Here is a 22,020-nt window from a genome sequence, read left to right on the forward strand (position 1 = left end):
TCGCTGAAGTTCAGGTGAATGTTTTGGTGGATAAAAATAAAAGTCCTGACGTCCGGTTTAATGTACTGCGACTTTTCAAAATAAAAGGTTCCATAGCTTTTTATACCACGGTCAATAAAGTGTAAAGTATAAAAAAATACTTCTGCTCATAAATTTGAATGTAAACCCCATTCTTAGCGAAATTAGTATGCATACGCTTTTAAATCATGTTTGTATGTGCAGCATTTAATGGGGTTTTGCAAAATGTCCATTGAATCATTAGTGGCATACATTAGATTCATGCCTGAAAACTGTAAATATATACAATCATTCTTAAACCAAGGAAATACTGTTACCAAACATAAAGGACTTATAATATATAATTAAGTCTCTTTCAGTGCCTAGAAGTTGGCATGGGCCTATGAAAGGAGGCTATTAATGGTTGTGGGTACTTGGGAGTGGCCCAGTTTGGAGAGCTTGGAATTAGTGCTTTAATAATACCTTATTATGAAACAACTATGTCAAAAAACTTAATCTGTTATGCTTTCTGTTGAGTGTCACTGCTTGAAATACTGACATTAACAGTTAAAATCTTTCATTGGCTGATAAATGTATGTGGTAAAAGATTGCTAAGGGAGAGTGAGGCCATGTTCTGAGCTCTGTAAATTCTTTAGATTTAGATGCCAAAAACAGCCATCACCCAAAGTTCAACTTGAGGACAGCACAGAGAAGACCTGTGATTAGGCTGGATGTGCCTGTGGGTAAAGATAAAGACCTAAAACCTTATCTAAGTTGCTCAAAGGTTAAGCATGAACCCAATGTGCTATTTGGGTACCGGGAATAAAACACATGACCCTACACTGCCTACACTCCATACCTTCCCTCACTATTGACTTTCATTTTGAGATATCAAAACAAAATTGCAGTTATTCTGGGTTTTTGCAGTACTTCACACACTTTTATATTATACACCAATCAATACTATTTGTGCGAAATTAAAAGAATATTTGTGCTGCATTGCCATACCGGAAGAACATTTTCTAAACATTACGTTACCAGTACTTGAATTTTTTTGTCATCTTGTGAACAGGCCTAATTTTAAACAGTATCTATTACATTTATTTCTAATTATTGATTACTTACTGTCAGATCTGATGTTCTTTTCCAGCCTTCAGAAAATCTCATGTCAGCAAGTTGACCACTGTCAATGAAAGTCTCGAGTCATTACTTTTTTTAGTTAAATTAGGAACTGAGATAACATGTAATCCATATCTGCAGTACTCAAAGGGACAACACACACTAGTCTAAAAGATTGACTGGCCATTTTATGATATTTCCTTGCAAGACAGATGCATTGGAAATAAAATGCATTCAAAATGTTGTGTTTTTTTCTTTTTGGAATATTTTATTCTCCTTGTTTCCATATTTTTTCCACAGGATACAGTTCTTGCATGACAGAAAAAAGATAAGGGAATGGATGGTAATAATAGACCTATAAATATTCCATGAGTACTTATGATATAAGTATAAACCTCAAGCATGAATATTCGAGAAACCATTATTGGAACATTAACACAGCAAATAACAAACAATTAAAACATTTAGACAAGTGCTATGGTCAGTGGTTTTATATGCTGTAGTTTAAGGAAGACCAGCAGAAATGTCAAGTAGTAATAATATAGATTTGGTTGTTTTTTTTCTAGAGCGACAATTTAGCTCAAGTTAGTTGAGATGGCAAAATACTTTATCAAAAATATCTGTTATTTTATGTATGTATTTTATGCTTTCAAATGATTATTCAGAGAATACCATAGTTACATTTCAACTAAAATTACAAATGTTTTTGAAACAAGCACAAAAATGTACAAAAATGACAAATCAGACCTGCTCAAAGTGGGAGGAGAAGCACAGGTCTTCCAGATTTAAATAGAGATAACTACCCCAGTGTAACTACCCCGACACCTGTGAGCTTAAATACTTATAGTATTTAAACTACTATTACTTCCAGGCTGATTTGATTTAAGCACAGTAACAAATGAGAAGTGAGGTGGTTTCATACATTACTGATTCATGGCTTGGTTTATTCTTAGAGCATGGTATTCTCCAATAACATATTATTATATATTTCAATCAAATTATGGAAATAGATTCCTCATTAATGAATGCAAGCATCATTACAGTACATCTGATAGATTTTGTAGTTCCAGTTAACACTTAAATGTGTCGATCACAGGAGGATCTTAAAAGGAGAAGGCTGGTGATGTTCTATATTGCTATTATTGTCAACAAATCCCAAGAAAAGACCAGAACCAACATTGCTTTAGTCCACCTCTCAATACTTTTCATCTTCCTCCAGTCTGTGGCTCTGGCCCCGAGTCCATCAGTTCCTACTGAAGACTTAAATCTTTAAAATTGGGTCACAAATATATACTTTACTTTTAAAAAAGGCTAAATTATTCCCTAAAACAGCTGGGTACTGTATTTTTTTGCAGATACTCAAACAGGAGTAAATACTGTATTGGGGTCATTGGGGACTATTTTCAGCCACGGATTGATACACATTTGGTACATCCTGAGAATAGTTAGTGGATAGTGGAATCAACTCAAAATAAACTGCAGTTCCCACACTCATCATAATGAAGGAACATGTCTCACTGATGTGTTTTTAATAGTTTGTGGACAACAATGGAGCTCTATGACACAGAGGAATACTGACAACACAAAAAATATAGAATATCACCATACATGTCCTCTAAATTAGTTTTATCTTGTGTCAGAACAAGCATGGTTCCAAGTGCCGTTTGCCTTCACTATGTAGATGAACATGTCGGCAGTAAATGACAGTTTGCACACAACACTCAGGCAACGTTTAAGATCCTAAACAAGAGAGGCACCACACAGACACAACTAAAACCAACAACACTGTAGACAATGTAACGATACGGCAACTCTACTTTCATGTGCTGCCTCGCCTGCCTTACATCATCTGAAGGCAGCCTGAACAGTCGACACAGGAACGGAATAGTCACTGCTTTCATAACCATTCTCGTGACGAGGAGGACAGCGACTCCAATGAGGAAGCGCAGCAGGGAGAGGACCACCAAGCTAGTGCTGAGTGGTGGTAAAGTTAGAGGAAGTGAGGACAGTGGCGGATCCAGCAGCAGCCCCAGCTGATAGTTCACATGGGTAGCCAAAGCGGCTCCTACCCCGGTGCCCAGAGCCTGAGCTGTATCGCCCCGAGAGGTGCTCCAGGAGTCCAGAGAAAAAGCCACAAGTCCCAGGCTCACATGTGACACGATAATCACGAGTGGAGCATAGTGGTTCATCATGTAGAAGTTGTCGATCTTGTCCAGAATTGGCTGGAAGAAGGCTAGAATAAGAAGGCTGTACAGGAAGCCAGTGATTACCTCCTGCAACACAGGAACAGAAATGATTGTAAACCAGGGGTACACACTATTACAGTACATTTTTCGTTTTCTACTCTTATTTGCACTACAGAAATCCTTGCTTGATATATTCACAGCATTATAAAGCATGAGACGTTAAAATATATCCTGACACTTTTTGAAGCAGTGCCAACATAGTGCAAGCAATGCACATAAAGTCCGAGCTCCTTTAGCATCAGTTTTTATACCATCAAATAGACAGAAAAGCAGCCTTTGCAGGTTCCTGTCTTATGGATGGCGCTGTGCAACACTTTTGACCAAAACATTTAATTTAAGCAACAGTTTTCCCCAGAGTCATAAACCTCCTGTAAAACCAGGTGAGCTGCTGACTGGTGTTACAGGTGTTACTGTTGGAGGATGCAGAACATAAACAACATCTACTAACATCAGATGCCTAGCAACCAAATCTAATCTAACCTTATCTACTGGCTTTGATTCATTTATTAGCTCAGCTTGCAGATACTATTCCGTGAATCCCACATCTTAAGCTGCTGTGGATGTTATAACTATGGAAAATGGGGCATGAGTTGTGTACATTAATGTCATGTATTTATGTCGGAATATATCTGTCCACCTACAGAAATATGAAATATGTACAGGTGATTTCAATGACATATATGTAAACCTGGTGCTAAGATTGGTGGTTGAAGGTGTCCTCTGTAAATGAAATGTAGCATCAGGAATATTGGAGTTGTGCCAGCATTTACGGCCATCTGAGGTGCATATGATGTTGCATAATATAAGATCAATGACACCAGAAGTTCAAGGCAGCGGTGCTTTGCATTTCCTAGAGAACATTTTTGACCATGCTGCGGTAGACCTCATTACCATTCTGAGCTGAGACCATAAGTGTCAGTGGTGGCAAAGTGTCCAGGTGGAGCAGCATCACTCTATATTCTCGAGTTAATTCATATTTCAGTGAGGGATTATTTATTTCATATAATGTATTTAATATACTCACCAGAATAGAATGCATCCCCATGTAGACTCTGCTTACACAGACCAGGAAACTCCAGCTGAGAGCCACACAAAAGCCAAAGAGGAAGGGGTACTAGGAGAGAGAGCATAAAGACAAAGACATGGCATTAAAAAATGAACTTACATATTAAAAGGTGTCTGAAGATAAGCCTCCATATCATAGTTTTGTAAAAGAAACTACTTTTTTTCTTAACATCCAGTTGACTATGAACAAAATATACAGTTGAATTTTGGGAACAAGAAGCTACAGTACCACCGTCCCTTGCAGGGCATTAACGGCAATATGCTGAAAAGTCTCCTGGACAGTTCGCAGTCAGTGGAAATACTAGCTTTCAAAAACCACAGTGTATAGTTAATTTAGAAAACATTTAGCTGATATTTTTGAAAGGACTCAGACTCATTCAAAGGTCACTGTGTGAAAACAAGAGTCTACAGCCATGACAGCAGCTCTCTGATGCTGTACTTGGGCACAGTGATAATGTTAGATTGCTAACATGCTGATGTTTAGCAGGCATAATGTTTTCCAAGCTCATCATCTTAGTTTAGCATGTTAGCATGCTAACATTTGCCAATTAGCAGGAAACAGAAAATACAGCTGAGGCTGATGGGAATGTCTTTAGTTTTGCAAGTATTTGTTCATAAACCGAAGTATCAGACAAATTAAAATGTAGACCTGATGATGGCGCTAGCTGAAAAGTTAAAAGATCAGAAGTTATTACAGTTCATCCTTAGGGGGACATGAATGTACCAAATTTCATGGCAATCCATCAAATAGTCCTAGTCTTAGTCTAGTCTTTTAACACTGTTTAACTAAGACTTTGAATCTTCCTCCTGCCTGGAAGCCATTTATGGTCTGCATCTTATCTTTTGTACCCTCTTCTCCAGAAATGTTTCAGTTTCTCAACCTTCAAAATCAGTGAACTTGATGACTCAACAAGAGTTCAGGCAGTTCAGACAACTGCCTGTATTCAGTTAAAAGCCATTGTGTAGCTGTGCAACAACAACAAATAAAAAAGCACCTGAGGCGCTTCCTTCCTGGTGGTGACCCCTTGGCACATGCTTACATTTATTTTGTAAGTTAAAAATGTCTGGGAAGAGTAATATTTTTGAGAACATGAATGATTCTCTTCTTTTAACATAAAGTGCACAAGATGCATGGCCAAGCTGATTTAACTAAGAGATTACTAAAGAATTTCGAGATACAGGATGTACATGGGACTTAACAAAGGACAGGAATGCATTGTGCGTCATTAATGCATAACTTTTCAAACAGCATATAGGCTTTATTTATATTATGGTTGGAGTTTGATAGCATTTGAACCAGTATGGAAATCGCTCATTGACTTTGATTTCAATATCGAATCTGCTTAGCAAATCTGAATCCATTCAAATCCCTTAGAGAATCCATTTAGTTTTAGCGTTCAACTTTTGAAAAAAAATAATTACGTTTTAAATAACTATGACTCAAAAGAAAGGACAGAAACTCTAGCTACAACTTGAAAATGAAAAGAAAATATGCTCAGTATACATAGTAAAATAAATGTTCACAGTAGCAGAAGATATGAAATGTTGATTAAATATGTATCTGGCACATAACAGTAGCTTATTGACTTTGGCACTTCCCTCTCATGTCCTAAATGTGATACTTTCTCTTCCATTAAACCACATTCACTAGTGTCTTTGCTCTTTCTCTCTGACAATGTAGAACAGTGAGTCTTTGTTTATCTAAAAAACAAAGCTACCTTTTCACTCTTCACCTGTATTTCTCTGGCACACCCTGTCATGGCTTAACAGTCCGCTTAAACAGAGGAATGTTTGCTGTCTTGTATGGAGCACAACAGCCGCAAGTATCAATAACTGCTTATTATTCAGGTTGGACTGTAGAGCTTCAGACTGAGCAACAAGCCTCCACAGTGATCTAAAGGCAGCTCTTTTTCATTCCTTTGGCCAGACTGACTTTCCTTGGCACTGAGGGGCAGAGGAGATAAATATCAGGTGGACTTCTTATTAGGTCAGGTGACCTGTGTGTTAAACTCTTTTTTTAATTTAGATTTTACCTGAACATACTTATACTTACACATACTCAATACTTTATTGATCCCCCCCCCCCCCCCCCCCCGGGGATCAATAAAGTATTTCTGATTGTGATTCTGAGTTGCTGGATGGGGAAAGATGTTGCAAATTTCTCAATATTTGGTCTTGAATGTCTGTAACTGTGGTGCGTCTGGCCAAAACATCAAAACATGGTCATATCCTGTGGATCTATTCTAGACCACTGAATGCTAACACAACATGAAGGATAAAAACACTAGCGTAGCATTGAGATATTTGTTCATTTAGAGGTATCAGGTTGCACCTAGTAATAATCTGTAATAACACATTTCCAGTTCCATACTGTGTATAGCCAAGGAGATGCATTAACACTATAGGGGTTCCTGGGGCAGCAAATGAAGTGTGGTGGAAGGTACTAAACAAATTAAACTACAAGACATAATGGTTAATAAGGAGCCTTTGGAGTCCCTGGGGGCCTCGGACATTGAGGCAGTTGACACTTTGAGGTGTGTTTAAAAAGGTGCTCACCTGCCACCGTCCATAGGTCAGCATGAAGACACAGAAGGGTATGGCTGTCCCTGTCATGGCGTGTGTGGACGGCATGCTGTACTCAGAGTTGTAGAAGACCTCCACCTTCACCACAGGAGGGGACGCCGGCCGGGACCAGCGTATCATATCCTTGGTGGACTGTCCCACGAACAGGTTCCAGGCCCAGACCACGATGAGTCTCCGGCTGACCAGGGCGTCGATGTTCCAGAAGAGAAAGGGGAAGAAGATGATGAAGAACATCTCGTTGCCCAGCTCAGTCCCAAACGTGAACAGGTAGAACAAAATTTTGTTGTGGATCAGGAACTCTTGACCCACATCTCCGGTCAGGGAGTTTTTCCGAAGGGGTTTCGCCCTGGTGGTGTCTGAGTCGACATTAGCTTCTGCTGGTGTCCCATCAGGCCTGACGGTGCTGTCACCTTGCACCCCGTTAACCTGCGGTGCGGTCGCATCCCCCGTTGCTCCATTCCCAATACTAACGTCCTGTTGGACCCTCTTCCTCAGCCCGGGACAGTCCGGCTCCGACTGTCCACTGTCAGGCTTGTTCGGTTTAACCGGAAATGTCCCTTTAACGCCGCAAAATTTTTGAAACCTCGCTACATGACAGGGGTCTTGGAGATAATTACACAGCTGTACGAATGTCTTTACAAAGTCGTTCGCCATGACTTAAAATGACAATTACTGCTAATTTAAAAAGCACAAATGGAGTTCATGTCCATCGAGTGAGCTTACGGGGAAGTGGAACTCGGCGGACGTTGCATTCCAAACAAAACAACAGGGATTTAGCTAACAGCACGGAGCAGTTACACCTGACAACTACCTGGTATTCCCATTCAAAACACAGACCTTGTACACCGGCGTGGAGGTATTGCACGGCAGCATCCAAAGTCCGTTACAGTTAACCTTTACTTCACGGTATATTATTCTAACCGCCTCAAACTAACTGCGTCAGGCCGTTATTCCTGTTTTCGCCCGTCCTCTTCTTCTTCGGTTAATTTTCTTCTTCGTTTGACTTAATGGTAGTCGCTCAGTGTCCAAAACGTTCAAGCATCACCCCTGCTGGAGTTGTAATAAATTACACATGTTAAAACATTTCGGCCAGATGACCAACGGTGGATGAAATATCCAGGTATTATACTTAAATACAAATACTACAATATAAAACATCCCATTACAAGTAGGTTATGCATTATTTGTTTTACTCAAGAGTAAGTACAGAAGTATTATCAGCTAATTGTTTTTAGTATGAAAAGAGAAAATATTCATTATAATCAAAATTGTACTGTAGTACAATATCTTTTTGTTACTGCTTTGCTGGTGACAGCATAGATCTCTAATACTCAAATTATATATCAGAAAAGCCAAATACCATTCATTACCCATATCAAAAGCAAAGACAACATTTAAGTTCTTACAAAAATATAACAGAAATTCGAGGCCAGCCTACAGGTCTGAGAAGCCAAAGACAATAATACAAGGATAATACCGGAAATCAATGGGATTTCCTCCAAAATAAAATGTTTTTTGTAAAGGCTGATGTGACTCTCATCTATTTGTACAAGATATATCTGAAAACCGATCTTCGTTTAATGAGTAAAGATCCATCCAAGTTGTCTGTTACATGTTTTGTGACTCAGCTTATCCTATTAAACAGACCTATGACTTCTAAAGCGTGGACCAATGTGGCTGTAAATGTGTTGTGGAAACGACCGTTTTGGGAACAATAATTACAATTTACCTCGTATTTCACATGAAATAGTCTTCAATTTGTACTTTCACTGGGAAAAAAACACATTCGGCAATGAGGCTTTTATTTTTTTAAATCGCTAGACCGGAAGTAACTGATTTAACTGTGGTTAGCTTGACTCTTGAGGTCCACGCTCTGATCCGGCAGACAGCTGAGGGGGGTATTTAACATCAGCACGACCACCGAGCAGCTCCGAGTCTCTGTCCTGAACCCTCATAATGCATGGGGGCAAGAGAGGACTGGTGGCTCCGCAGAACACTTTTCTGGAAAATATTGTCCGGCGCTCCAGCGGTGAGTTTTACTCTAAAAGGAATGAATGGATGTTGATTTGTACAGTCAAGGCACCGCACAGGGCTGCATGGAATGCTAAAGTAAATCTACAATGTTCTTTATTTGTCATTTAATGGGAAGCAGCATCAACTAACATCACTTTCTTGTAATTTACACTTTTTCGCAACTCGCTAACAACGCAATATATGCTTACTGATGAATTATGCAATGCATCTCATGTCCAAATTCCCCGGATTAATAAACTTAAATCACTATAATAGCCTGTTCCTCCATTAGCTATAGAAGCTCTTTATTTTACCTGAAGCCCAAAAGTGATCATTGATGCATGGCACCTTTTCAGTGACAATTGAGAGTGGATTTGTCTTATTGATTTTAACACTCATATGAACATAAACAGTGAGACAGTAAATATGAGAACAATCTTACACAGATTGGGTTGGCAGCCATTTCTAAGAGAGGCCTTTTTAGTTTTCTTTTAGGAGATTTATGGTGACTCAGTTGCACTTTATGTTTGTTTTTATCTCTTGTGGAGCCTATATCCCATTGAATAATGTATTGATTTTCAGTAATATTCGTTAGTATTTGTTGTATTATATTCCAGAAAGGCAATACTGTCATTAAAAATTCATTTTTGGATTGAAAGTCTGCATGGCAGGCAGTAGTGAGAGTGCAGCTGAGTGTGTGAGAGATCAGAGGTTTTCATTGCAAGTACAGATGAAGTGCATGATGTCTGACAAACTATAGCATAAAGAAAGATAATGCATCATGGATTAAATATATGAAAGGCTATTGCTCACCTCCTATAGTACATATTAGGCTGCAAAAGCCTGCAGAGTGGATGCATTCATTACAATATAAACTCTAAACTAAAGCATTAAGTTCAAGATAAACATGCAGATGCTTTAAGTTTGACCGCTTCAGTGGCAACTGTTGAGTGTAATTTGGAGAAAATGTCCTCAGTCTTTCCTCTCGAGACTGCAGCTCCCTCCAAACTGTTGTAAAGCCGGAGAACTTTGTAGCTCCTCATCAATATTTCATTAACATTAAGGGTAGAACATAAACATTTTATCAACAACTATTTCTGCCCAGTGACTCGTCTGATTAACACTGTGTACTGCTGCTTTAAATATTAATGACCGTGTTTCCATTATATATGGTTATTAAAATAATATTAGTAGTGGGATAGTTTACTTTATAGTGACTCAAATAATTGCACAGAATATGTCGGTTACAGACTTACATGTATGCTGAGGTTTTCTTTAATTCATGGCACTGGTCAGCAGGATTCATAAACCGCAAATTAAAAAATAACATCTAAATATCAATGGAAACACAGCAAAAATCAGTCCATTTTCAATGAGGTTGCAGTTGCAGCAAGGTTGATCAATAGGTGCAGTAGTAGGTAGGTCTGTTGTTAGTAGTTACTAGTTTTCTCAGACTGCTGTATTTCTCTGTTTTGTTGCAGAGACCAGTTTCCTGTTGGGAAATGCTCAGATCGTGGAGTGGCCAGTCGTTTACAGCAATGATGGATTCTGCAAGCTGTCAGGATACCACAGAGCTGAAGTCATGCACAGGAGTAGCACCTGCAAGTAAGACGCTTTTTGTCGTATAATGGCCAGAATGTGAAGATACAGTGGGATACTTTATATATTAAGTAATATATGTTGGTTGGCTTCATGTGGTCTGATGTGATTTGCATCGGGTCTCAAGATGTGATTGATACTGTTTGCTCTTCTTCATGTTGGTGCTTGAAGAAAGTCTCTGATAGAAAGCTCAGATCTGAGTGTGCAGATGCTTGTTATTTTTCATACTGAGCTCCAGCAATACGCCTCTATTTGTTGAGCAGTGGTCTATTTATTTGACAGGGATTTTGCTCATTGATCAAGTATTATCTGTTGTCGCTCACCAGATGTTAAAAAGGCACCCTAGAATCTGATCTGGTCTCACTATAAATAAGGTCAACTAATTAAAAACTATGGGAGTGGCAAAATCATCAAACAGAGGACCAGAAATAAAATGCAACTTGATCTCGCTGTTGTTATCTCTAGAAAATGTGACCACTGATTTGCAACAACAACAATACAGATTTAAAGAAATTTTGACAAAGTATTCAGTCCACTTTTGTTATGTCTGCCTTCAGTCCTCTGCCTTTACTTCCCAATGACCAGCTAACACACTCCCTTTTCCTTCTTGGTATTCCTATTCCCTTATTTTGCAGTTTCATGTATGGTGACCTGACTGATAAGAAGACTATAGACAAAATCAGGCAGACCTTTGATAACTATGAGTCCCATTTCTATGAGGTGCTGCTCTACACAAAGAATAGTGAGTATAAAACACTATTGAGTCCATTGTTTTTACTAAAATCATCAAATGCATGATTAAAAGGGAGTTTTTTTACAATAGCATTTGCTCTCATTTTAATTGTTTCCTACAGGAACACCAATATGGCTTTACATGCAGGTGGCTCCAATCAGAAATGAGAATGACAAGGTGGTGCTTTTCCTCTGCACCTTCAGAGACATTACACTTTTCAAACAGCCGATTGAAGATGAATCAACTAGAGGTGAGACGGTTCATATTCTTGTATCTAGACTAAATGGTTTCTGTCTGACTGCATTCAGCAGTTCAGTGTGGTCATGATAAACTGTTGGAGGTTATCCTCTTATTCCAGAACATGCATTTATATCAAGTGAATGCCCCATTAAGGTCCAGCCATTGTTATCACAGCTAAATTTTACCCAACGAGACCATGGAGGGTGCAGTGCTGCCGAAAGTGTCACGCACACATGAGTGGCTGTGACTTAACAGACGTTTGTTTCCTGGTATGTAACATACAACTGTCCAGGTGTTGTGTGTGCGGGTCAGTGAACACTGGTCTCTGTGGGTCCAAGCAGTGAGATGTCCCAGGGGATTAAGTGTGCCACTAAGACTTTTACATACATCAAGCAGAAACAAAGGACGCTCAGACCACACAGGCATGTGTGAATGTATGAAAACACTCATTATACACAGAGGGAATAAAAGAATATCAGTCCCTTTTAACACAAAATGTTTTGACAGGGCAACACAATATTTAGACACAATTTCACTGGTTCTAATGAGCATATAGTATATGCGTCATTAGAGAAGAACATCTCTCTAGAAATGCATAGAAATGCAGAAAAGTCCAGAACGATACATTCAAGCTCAGTCGTATAGTTTGGGAAAATGACTTTCCTAAAGTGAAGTTAACGTGTAATTGTACCTCTTCTGTCCAGCGTGGGAACCACTGAATTTAAATTCCAGTAATCTCAAAGTGTTGAAAAAATAAAATGTGGGACATTTTGTAGGAAAATTTGCATCTGTGTGAAAGAAGGCATGGATTAAATGTTGTGCTGTGTGCCTGCATTACTTTGTCTATCTCTTTGTCTCTAAGCAGGATGGACCAAGTTTGCCAGACTGACGCGGGCACTGACCAACAATCGCAACCTGGTGCAGCAGTTAGCACCGCTGAGCAAGACTGAGGTCACCCACAAGCCCTCCAGACTGGCTGAGGTGAGCAGCGTCCTGGTCTAAAAGAAGAGTTTGTTTTCAATTGCTATATACCTACTTCAAAAATACAAGTTAAATCAAGAAAGTGCTTTAAAGAGACCAGCTCTAGAGTCAGTAAAAGTTTGATAATTTTTCCCAATTTAAAGGAAAAATCCACCCTAGTCATAAAACACATCTATGGAGACAGTGATCTTTGTATTTCTGGGTCCATATTGTTGTTAATGACAGAGACAACATAATATCACAGTATGTCAAGTATTACCAACACAGCTACCATCAAGTCTAATGATAATTATCAGGTTAAATTAAGCCCATAGTTGTGTTTTGAAGGGCAATGATCTGATAGTAGACGTGCATCAATCAATCCAAAGGGTATTCTGGGGAATGTAGAAGCAGAGAGGGAAAATCATTTTAACAAAAACATATATTTCCAAGGGTGGATTTGTCATCAAACCATATGTTTGACCCTTTTCACATTTATAATGAGACTTCTGTTCCTTGATGCACTTCACGTGATTCTGTACTCATGATGCTTAATGTTCCCTCTCAATGAAAAAGGCTCTCCAGCTTGGATCAGATATCCTCCCTCAGTACAAACAGGAGGCCCCTAAGACCCCTCCACACATCATCCTCCACTATTGCACCTTCAAGACCACCTGGGACTGGGTCATCCTCATCCTCACCTTCTACACAGCCATCATGGTGCCCTATAACGTCTCCTTTAAGACAAAGCAAAACAATTTGGCTTGGCTGGTGCTTGACAGCGTCGTGGACGTCATCTTCCTGATCGACATAGTGCTCAACTTCCACACCACCTTTGTGGGTCCTGCTGGAGAGGTTATTTCAGACGCCAAGCTGATACGAATGAATTACATGAAGACGTGGTTTGTCATCGATCTGCTGTCCTGTCTGCCGTACGATATCATCAATGCCTTTGAACATGTAGACGAGGTGAGGGGATTTCAAACCTTTTCCTTAAATGGAGCATGATTTTTTGACAATTCTTTTCATTTAGGATTGATTTATTGCTAAAATGGCTGTTTCTATGAAGGATGTCATCACATCTGCTTCTCCAGCAAGTCATCTCCGTGAGTCTTCACATTTCCACAGGAATACAACTCGAACAGAAGACTCTGTACTCCCAGTAAGGAAATTCTTGTTTTTCTTTTAAAGCTACTATAATTAATATTTTTTTCATGTTAACAATGAATCAAATGAGTACATGTAATGTTACAGGAGTCCCTTGTAGTGACAAACCAGCTCTCATCAGCATTGTTTACAGCAGCAGGCAGCTGTTTCCAGCGGAAAAAACGGACACCCAGCACCAAACAGCAGACGGACAAAGTTAGCGACTAGCTGGTGAACATAACGGAGCATTTAGCAACTAAAGAGCTAGATATTTCCCCCAGGAGACCAAAACAGAGCTAAAAGAGAGTGAATTTTGGAGGTACATTTAGGTGACCTGAAACTCGACTCCAAATTATGCTAATGTTGCTCCATATATGCTGGATGTGTAAATAGGAAACTGTTTTCTAACAAGTTTGCCATGTCAACTTTAGAAAGTCTTAATATGTCAAGATTGTGTTTGCAGCTGATATCCACTGCAGGTTCAGATAAGGTGTGATTTCTGAGAAATGTGACAAAAGCAGACGCTAATATGATTCCTGCAAGATTCCAATGAGACAAACAGGATTTTTTTACTCACTGCTACTGTATGTGGGGCTTTAAAATGGAAACTCTGTTTATTATTATTATTGTTATTGTTATTGTTATCATTATTATCAGTCTGATTATTTTTTGGAACAATTAAAGAAACATCTGGTCGATAAAATGTCAGAAACAGGGTAAAACTTCAATCACAATTTCCCAAAACTCCATGTTCAAATTGCTTGTTTTGTTTATTTAGTTTAATATCATAGAAGACAAAGAAAACCAGCAAATATTCACTTTTAAAGAAGCTGAAACAAGTGGATTTTTGTGGCTTAAAAGATTAATCAATCATCAAAATATTTGCTGATTAATTTTCAACCAATTGTTTCACCTCAACATCACAGTATATCTATCTATATATCTTCCACCTTTCTGTCATTGTAGGGTCTCAGCAGCCTCTTCAGCTCCCTAAAGGTGATCCGCTTGCTCCGGTTGGGCCGGGTGGCCCGGAAGCTGGACCACTATCTGGAGTACGGAGCAGCTGTCCTGGTTCTGCTGGTGTGTGTTTTCGGTCTGGTGGCCCACTGGCTGGCCTGCATCTGGTACAGCATCGGGGACTACGAGGTCATCGATGAGACCACCAACACCATTAAGACAGACAGCTGGCTCTACCAGCTGGCCCTGAGTATTGGGACTCCTTACCGCTACAACGCCAGTGGTACAGGACAGTGGGAAGGTGGTCCCAACAAGGACACGCTGTACATTTCTTCTCTCTACTTCACCATGACGAGTCTCACCACCATCGGATTTGGCAACATCGCTCCGGCCACAGATGGAGAGAAGATTTTCTCCGTGGCAATGATGATGGTGGGCTGTAAGTATCCAATCACTTTCCAACATTAAGCACCGTGTTTACCATTTACTCCAAACATTTTATAGTATAATATATCATCTTAAGTATTTCAAATCTTCTAAATACATTTTAAGATGATGAGCTTTCTTATCACTGCAAAAGTTTAATCTTTTCTAAATCACATATTAGAAAACAACAAGTCTAATAGGTCTGTCATTACATAGGAAATAGTATCATTCTGTCTTGGTACGAGATGTGTTTAATGGAGCAGTAAATGGAGATGACATTAGAAAGGCAATGAAGTCACACAGCCGTCTAATACAGATACACACAAGCTCTTTCTATCACACAAACACAAAGGTTTAAACAGCTTCCAATTAACACCAATCTTTCCTGTGTTCTTCCAAGCCTCTCACAAACAGCACAAACCCTACATTTATCAATTGCCTGTGGACAATTTGTCAAGGGAAATTCAAAGGAAGCTTTTCAAAAACTTGCTTAAATCAGAGTGACCACTGTTTTTTTTCTTCAATGGACATACAGTACAACCTTGACAGTCCAAATAAATCTGAGCAGAGGACGAAAGAACAGCAGCTTGTTTCGGTGGCATACAGTATGAAGGAAATATGTGCTGAAACACTTATGATTGTGCACTCTCTCTTCACTAGAAAAGGTGTGTGTTTTACCTCAGTGACATACCAATTTCTACTGGCAAATGCCCCTTACTGTCAAAATTACATACCACTCATGTTCCACTGGTATTTTAGCCACTATTGGCATTGAGTTAATGCTCCAATGGGATGTTATACATTTAACACTGTGGCTTATGTAATTTTCCAAATATCTTCATAAAAATAATTCAATATAAACTAGAATTGAACAATTTTATGGTTCTGTCATTCAAACTTTGTGTGAGCTAGGTCATACAGGGCTAATATTTAGCTATGGCTACATTAGTAAGCTTGCTACCACAAAGTCTGCAAAGTGGTTTTCTGCCACTTGTTATAGTGACACAGGCTAACAGTTTATGTCAGCAGCTGCAGGTGGGAAAGTCATTTATAACTGGCATATGCCAGCAAACCACAGCCGTATAGCTATAGCCACTTTTCGATCTCCCCATCTCTCTACGGCAAACGATACAAACATCCTCTGATGCTATTTTCATCATATTCACGAATTCATCCATTCATAATATGCCAGTACAACCTTGCAGGAGCCGAAACAATCTGGATGCATTTACTTACATGCTAGACACGATAATGTGCTCCTCAGCCCAGCTGGCCAACTGATGGCTGCCAGAAAAGCAACATATGGTGTAGATATTGTACAGGTTCAGGAGCATTAGGCGGGGGGCAGAGCGGTTGTTTAGTTGAATATGTTAGTCTTGTCTGCCTGACACATTGATCCTTTATTTGAGGTTTGTGCAAGTTAGAATCAATGGCCCCGACCATGGCTCTGAAACATCAGTTGCCTAACTGTGCTGTGGATTGATTAATCCATGGCGCTGTCCATGGTGCTGAAGTAGCAGACAGATTTGTAATTGCGCCTTTTTCTCTCAGTCCCGTCCTACTGTCAGTTTTGTCCTGGATTTATAATATTCTTCAAACTATATACTATAAATACACAATATATTGTAGCCTATATCACAAAATGAAAAGTAACGTGTAGTCGCAGAAGAGCGAGAGGATCATAGAGACACAATGCTGCCTGTAGTATTCCTATCTCTATGATCATTCAGTAGCACGTGTGCTGCTGAAAATACACCCCCAGACCAAAACAAAATCTTTTAGGGGAGACATGACTACAGATATAGTTTTTACTGTAGGGTGGAGCAGGAAATCTGACAAAGTATCAGCTTTAGATCATAAAGTATTCAGGGCTCAGGCTGAATTCATCACATATACTTTATTTTATTTATTCATCAGGTACAATTATCATTATGATACAACTGTTCCAGATTTATCCAAATCGTTTGCTTTCCAACTCTTTTTCTGTGGTCCCAGCAGGGCAAGTTAAATAATCAGTACATTTGTGATTAATCCAAAAATAATAGTTAATTCCAGGACACTGAAATGATGAACTGCCATTTTAAATCTTATTTTAATAATTGAGATCATTTTATATACAAAAATAATTCTTTACACAGGACAGTATCCTGTAATTCATAGACTCTCTTGACTCATGTAATTCACATTTAGCTGCAGCCTCTGTGTTTGAACCACTGGGGAGAGTTTAGGACTCGGCTCTGTGGATAATAAAAAGTGACATGTTCAGCGCCCATCACAGCCTGCTCTATGAGGGTCTGTCTGAAGGTTAGTCACCACTGCCCTCCATCAGACAACCACTGTCTTTATGTTAATTCACTCATACTGAAATTATGAAATGATTATCTCTGCTTCAAATCATGTGTTTAAACTCAAGGAATAAATGTTCTTTTTTCTATATTGCTCTGTCACTGATGCTTAAGAATCTTAGGGACACATAACTACTGTCATGTAGTAAACTGATGTAAACTGGTAAAGTGAGTCCAGTTAAAAGCCGTTATGTACAACCAGCACAATACAGTATTTTTTACATTCTGTATATTTTATGGTTCTGATTTCAGATCCAGTTGAGTTGCAGTTTTGGGTGAGATGCAACTGTAGATTAGATCAAGCTCAAGCTCATTATGTAGAGACTTGTGTAACTCACAAGTGATGGAGTGTTAGTGATGAGCATAGCATGTTGTATAACACTTATAAAGACACTGCCTTAATAGTCTTTTAATGTCATAATTCTAACTTTACATTAAGACTACCTGTAATTTAGGGAGTGGTGAGCCTTAAAGTCAGCTATCTCACCTACCTCAGATGTTTCATTCACAAAAATGAGTCTATTCAAGTGATTTGATTTGATTGATGTGAAATAATATGAAAGTCAAGCCATCCTCATTTAAATGACATCTTCATAAAAATTGAAATATCTATTTTTATGCAGACGTCTGTATTGTTTTCATCGCCCACTGCAGTTACAGTAATAACTTCACCTTTTGTGTCACTTTTCTGCTTCCACTGTCAGCCTTTGCTTACAGTTCCTCCGTCACGACACGCCTTCGTGCACTAACCTTTGGCCCACTCCTCTAAAACAGCATGTAAAGTGATGCATTGAAAACAGTGAGGGAGACACAAACTGACAGCCACGCTTCAAGGTTTGTACTCCCAAAAGCAAACACCCAGTTCTCTGGTGGTGTTTCGATCACGAAGATCACTCAGTCACACTGAAGTGTCGGGTTCAATTACGGCCGATAAATCTCCTGCTACAGATACAGTAATTATGCGAAAGGAATGGGAGAAAGGGAGAGCTTGCCTGCAGGCTCGAGTAGTAAAAGGACAATGAGCCATCACGTTAGATATGTATCCTAACCTCTGTGATCCTGCTCTGCCGACTGGAGACGACTCTTTCCACTTGAGTGGGTAAAATCTCACAATAAGAGATACTGACTGACTCTTTGGGGTCACTGCAGCGCTGCAGCTCAGCACTCTTACTGAGGAAATGTGCATTATGAATTACATTATTACATTATAAAAGCTCAATCCACCACTCATTATGTGTGTGTGTGTGTGTGTGTGTGTGTGTGTGTGTGTGTTAAGATCACATTATTTATACTAGAATTTGCAGCAGTTTTGTCCAAATGAAGGTCATCATTGAAACATCATTGTTCACTGCTAGTAGTATTTATCCTGCATTATGTCTCATGGTCAGCAACATTCAGTAGACATTTCCAATATTTTTTCCTTTTCACAATGACACCAATTCCCTTAACTTTTCACCTTAAAGTCAATTGATTTACCCATTAATAATTATGTAATTAAGGTATTTGTAATATTATATATTAAATCCGTCTCTAAATGTATAACTTATAATGACCTTAATTTTTCAATTAATATCAAGGTATTTGTCATTGGATTTTAATGAAATAGTTAATTGACAAATTAATGTTGTAATAATTAAAAAAGATAAAATCCCTTAATTTATATCTTAGAAGGGCCTTCATTATAACGCCTTACACCATGCATATAATCCATTAAAAATACCTGTTGTTTAAATCCATTAACTTTTCTGTTAATTATTTCCAGGTTTTTCAACATTTCCATGTTGTTTGAGGTGAAATATCTGTTTGGAATAAAAATCCTATCAGTATCATATATTGAAAACATGAAAACATGTCAGACCTTCATGTGAATGATCCCAAATGATTAACTAGATTAAAACCTCCCGTCTCGTGTTGTTGAATAAATCTGCTTTGCATGTGACTTTGTTTATAGTTTGACTTTTGCTCTTCATCTCTTGCTTTAGCGCTGCTATATGCAACCATCTTTGGAAACGTCACCACCATCTTCCAGCAGATGTACACCAACACAAACCGCTACCATGAGATGCTCAACAATGTGCGGGACTTCCTGAAGCTTTATCAGGTTCCTAAAGGTCTAAGTGAGAGGGTCATGGACTTCATTGTCTCCACCTGGGCCATGTCGAAGGGCATTGACACAGATAAGGTATTATTATGGATCCAAAACAAACATCTCTTACCACAACACCTTATACTCATAATGTAGCTAATATGTACTGAAATTAAAATAGTATTAAGCGGAAATAGTAATTTCTGATACTAAAACCAGTTGTTTTAGCTTACAATATTAAAATGCCTCCCTAAAAGATAAAATAAAATTAAAAACTTAAAACTTTTGGCTGGACTTTACTGCTTTGGAAAATGTACTAATGATAAGTATTTGTGATTAACTGCTCTGATATCTCACCAATTTCTCTCAGGTCCTCTCAATTTGTCCCAAAGACATGCGAGCAGACATCTGCGTCCACCTCAACAGGCAGGTGTTCAACGACCACCCGGCGTTTCGTCTAGCCAGCGACGGCTGTCTGCGCTCTCTAGCTGTGGAGTTTCAGACCACACACTGCGCACCCGGAGATCTCATCTTCCATATCGGAGAGAGTGTGGACACCCTCTGCTTCGTGGTCTCCGGTTCACTAGAAGTCATCCAGGATGATGAGGTCATCGCAATACTAGGTGATCTAGCGTAATATTATGAAATAGGCCGGGCCACATTTTATTGTGGCATAGATAAAAGTAGAGCAAAGGTTGTCTCAGTGCAAAGATGCATTTGTGAAAACACTTACAGGATGTCCTCTACCTGAATATAGCCACTTTTAGTTTTCTCTCTCATTGAAAGCTCTTTGCATGCTATGTTTCCACACGTTCTGGTCACCATTATATCACTGTGGTCCCCTTTTAAAAGAAAATGTAACTTTTGTATGTCACATGTGATGTTTATGTCAAAGAATCACACACTTTCCACCTGTCACAAACAAAGTGATGACGTGTGGCTCCATCCAGGTAAAGGTGATGTGTTTGGAGACGTGTTCTGGAAGGAGACCACTCTGGCCCGGGCTTGTGCCAACGTCCGAGCTTTGACTTACTGCGACCTGCACGTCATCAGGAGAGATGCTTTGATGAGGGTGCTGGAGTTTTACACGGCATTCGCCAACACGTTCTCCCGTAACCTCATCCTCACCTGCAATCTACGAAAACGGGTAACAATGACTGAAACTCTTCATGGAAAATATAGCTGTTGTTCTTTGTTTCCAGCTAGTTACCAGTGTATGTACAACATATTCAAGTGGAGTGAAACTTCCAAACACACCAGATATGTTAGGTTGGAATTTGGGTAAATCTATTTGATGTACAGTGCAGTCTTAAAAACTAGACAGTATGACAGTATAACATGAGTTTAACAACTATAAAGCCACATCCAAAATGAAAGTTGGAATTTGACCAGAACGATCAATTTAAATAATTCTTCACATGCACACAGTTTCCAACAATAACATTCAGATTTCAGCTCATTTGGCGATTGGGCAATCACAAAGATGTAGTGAGAAAAACGATTAAGAAATAGTTCTCTGAGTCCAAACTGAGTCTCTTATTAATATTTGATGAAGCTTCTTCAGGCTATACATATTAATCCCACTAAGGCATTGAGATGTATTGCTCTCCAGTCTTGATAGTAAGTTGCTCATATATCTCTGTAATATTATCCTATGGGATCAACAGCGCATCAATTCTTAATGAATACTCCCTTTAAAGTCAATCTGGTGCATGTGGTTTGTTGTGCTTTTGTTGTGCATCACGTGCTTATATGAAATTCTTTTGAGGTACAGCAGATCTTGTCAATTAAAATATGCACTTTTAAACATTACTTAATATAATCTCTGTATCCAGAAACCCTTACTGACCCTTCAGGAATACTGTGCAACTCAAACAGTGTGTTTACATGCAGGTTTCCAATGATTTTATATATATATTATACATATTATTTTATTTTCCTCTGATTTTTTCTTGTTTGTTACAGCTCCTTTATAAGAGGTCTTATGTAATCACATATACTGAAATTAAACAGCCTCAGTGCAGCAGCAGCTCTAAATCTAAACAATTTCAAGGCAAATTGTGGCTACATGTTGAAAGATTTATGGCGTATACTTAAAATGTATTCAATGAAAATAAAGCCATCTATTATTCATTTGAGCAGCTTTAGAAACTGCTAGTGCCTGCATAGGTTTAAGATTTACTCTCTGCCCTCTTTACTGTTATGGATTCAGTTAACTTGCAGGTGCATGAATGTGCATCTAAACTGCACATGGACACAAGCTGTGGGTTATAATCCCTACAATCTGTACCTGAAAGCAATGCCTCAATGCGTTTGTTAAACAGCAACATTTTTAACCTTTTTGTTTTGGTTTCAGTGTGTTTTTGCAGTATTGTGCAGATGATTTGATCAAACTGATTTATTTTTTTGTCGTTAAAGATTGTGGGGATGATCTGTCTTGTTATGGGCACCAAGACACTTCCAGTAATAGAGCTGTCTCTCACACTGTGGCTTTCAACATAACAT

General features: G+C 38.9%; 2 protein-coding genes across 2 annotated transcripts; one reads left to right on the forward strand and one right to left on the reverse strand.

Moving 5' to 3' along the window:
- Nucleotides 1-1,395: 1,395 nt before the first annotated feature.
- LOC139302212 (sphingosine-1-phosphate phosphatase 1-like) lies at nt 1,396-7,928 on the reverse strand. Its single transcript, XM_070925834.1, has 3 exons — nt 6,984-7,928; nt 4,387-4,476; nt 1,396-3,389 (listed from the first exon to the last, which is right to left on the reverse strand). The coding sequence occupies exons 1-3, from the start codon at nt 7,662-7,664 to the stop codon at nt 2,838-2,840; spliced, it is 1,323 nt and encodes a 440-aa protein (XP_070781935.1). The 5' UTR covers nt 7,665-7,928; the 3' UTR covers nt 1,396-2,837.
- A 1,038-nt stretch (nt 7,929-8,966) lies between these two features.
- Nucleotides 8,967-20,152, forward strand: LOC139301973 (voltage-gated delayed rectifier potassium channel KCNH5). Its single transcript, XM_070925511.1, has 9 exons — nt 8,967-9,039; nt 10,505-10,628; nt 11,258-11,364; nt 11,477-11,605; nt 12,461-12,576; nt 13,132-13,524; nt 14,668-15,097; nt 19,412-19,611; nt 19,886-20,152. The coding sequence occupies exons 1-9, from the start codon at nt 8,967-8,969 to the stop codon at nt 20,150-20,152; spliced, it is 1,839 nt and encodes a 612-aa protein (XP_070781612.1).
- Nucleotides 20,153-22,020: the final 1,868 nt, after the last annotated feature.

Source organism: Enoplosus armatus, chromosome 19 (genome assembly GCF_043641665.1).
Source record: "Enoplosus armatus isolate fEnoArm2 chromosome 19, fEnoArm2.hap1, whole genome shotgun sequence".
Classification (NCBI taxonomy): Eukaryota; Metazoa; Chordata; class Actinopteri; order Centrarchiformes; family Enoplosidae; genus Enoplosus; species Enoplosus armatus.

Excerpts from the sequence above, each read along its gene's own strand:
- LOC139302212 (XM_070925834.1), bottom strand. The coding sequence starts at position 7,664 with ATGGCGAACGACTTTGTAAAGACATTCGTACAGCTGTGTAATTATCTC. Across the intron at positions 4,477-6,983 it reads TGACCTATGGACGGTGGCAG|TACCCCTTCCTCTTTGGCTT; the intron begins GTGAGCACCTTT and ends TCTCTCTCCTAG. Across the intron at positions 3,390-4,386 it reads TGGGGATGCATTCTATTCTG|GAGGTAATCACTGGCTTCCT; the intron begins GTGAGTATATTA and ends CCTGTGTTGCAG.
- LOC139301973 (XM_070925511.1), top strand. The coding sequence starts at position 8,967 with ATGCATGGGGGCAAGAGAGGACTGGTGGCTCCGCAGAACACTTTTCTG. Across the intron at positions 11,606-12,460 it reads TGAAGATGAATCAACTAGAG|GATGGACCAAGTTTGCCAGA; the intron begins GTGAGACGGTTC and ends GTCTCTAAGCAG. Across the intron at positions 19,612-19,885 it reads AGGGCATTGACACAGATAAG|GTCCTCTCAATTTGTCCCAA; the intron begins GTATTATTATGG and ends AATTTCTCTCAG.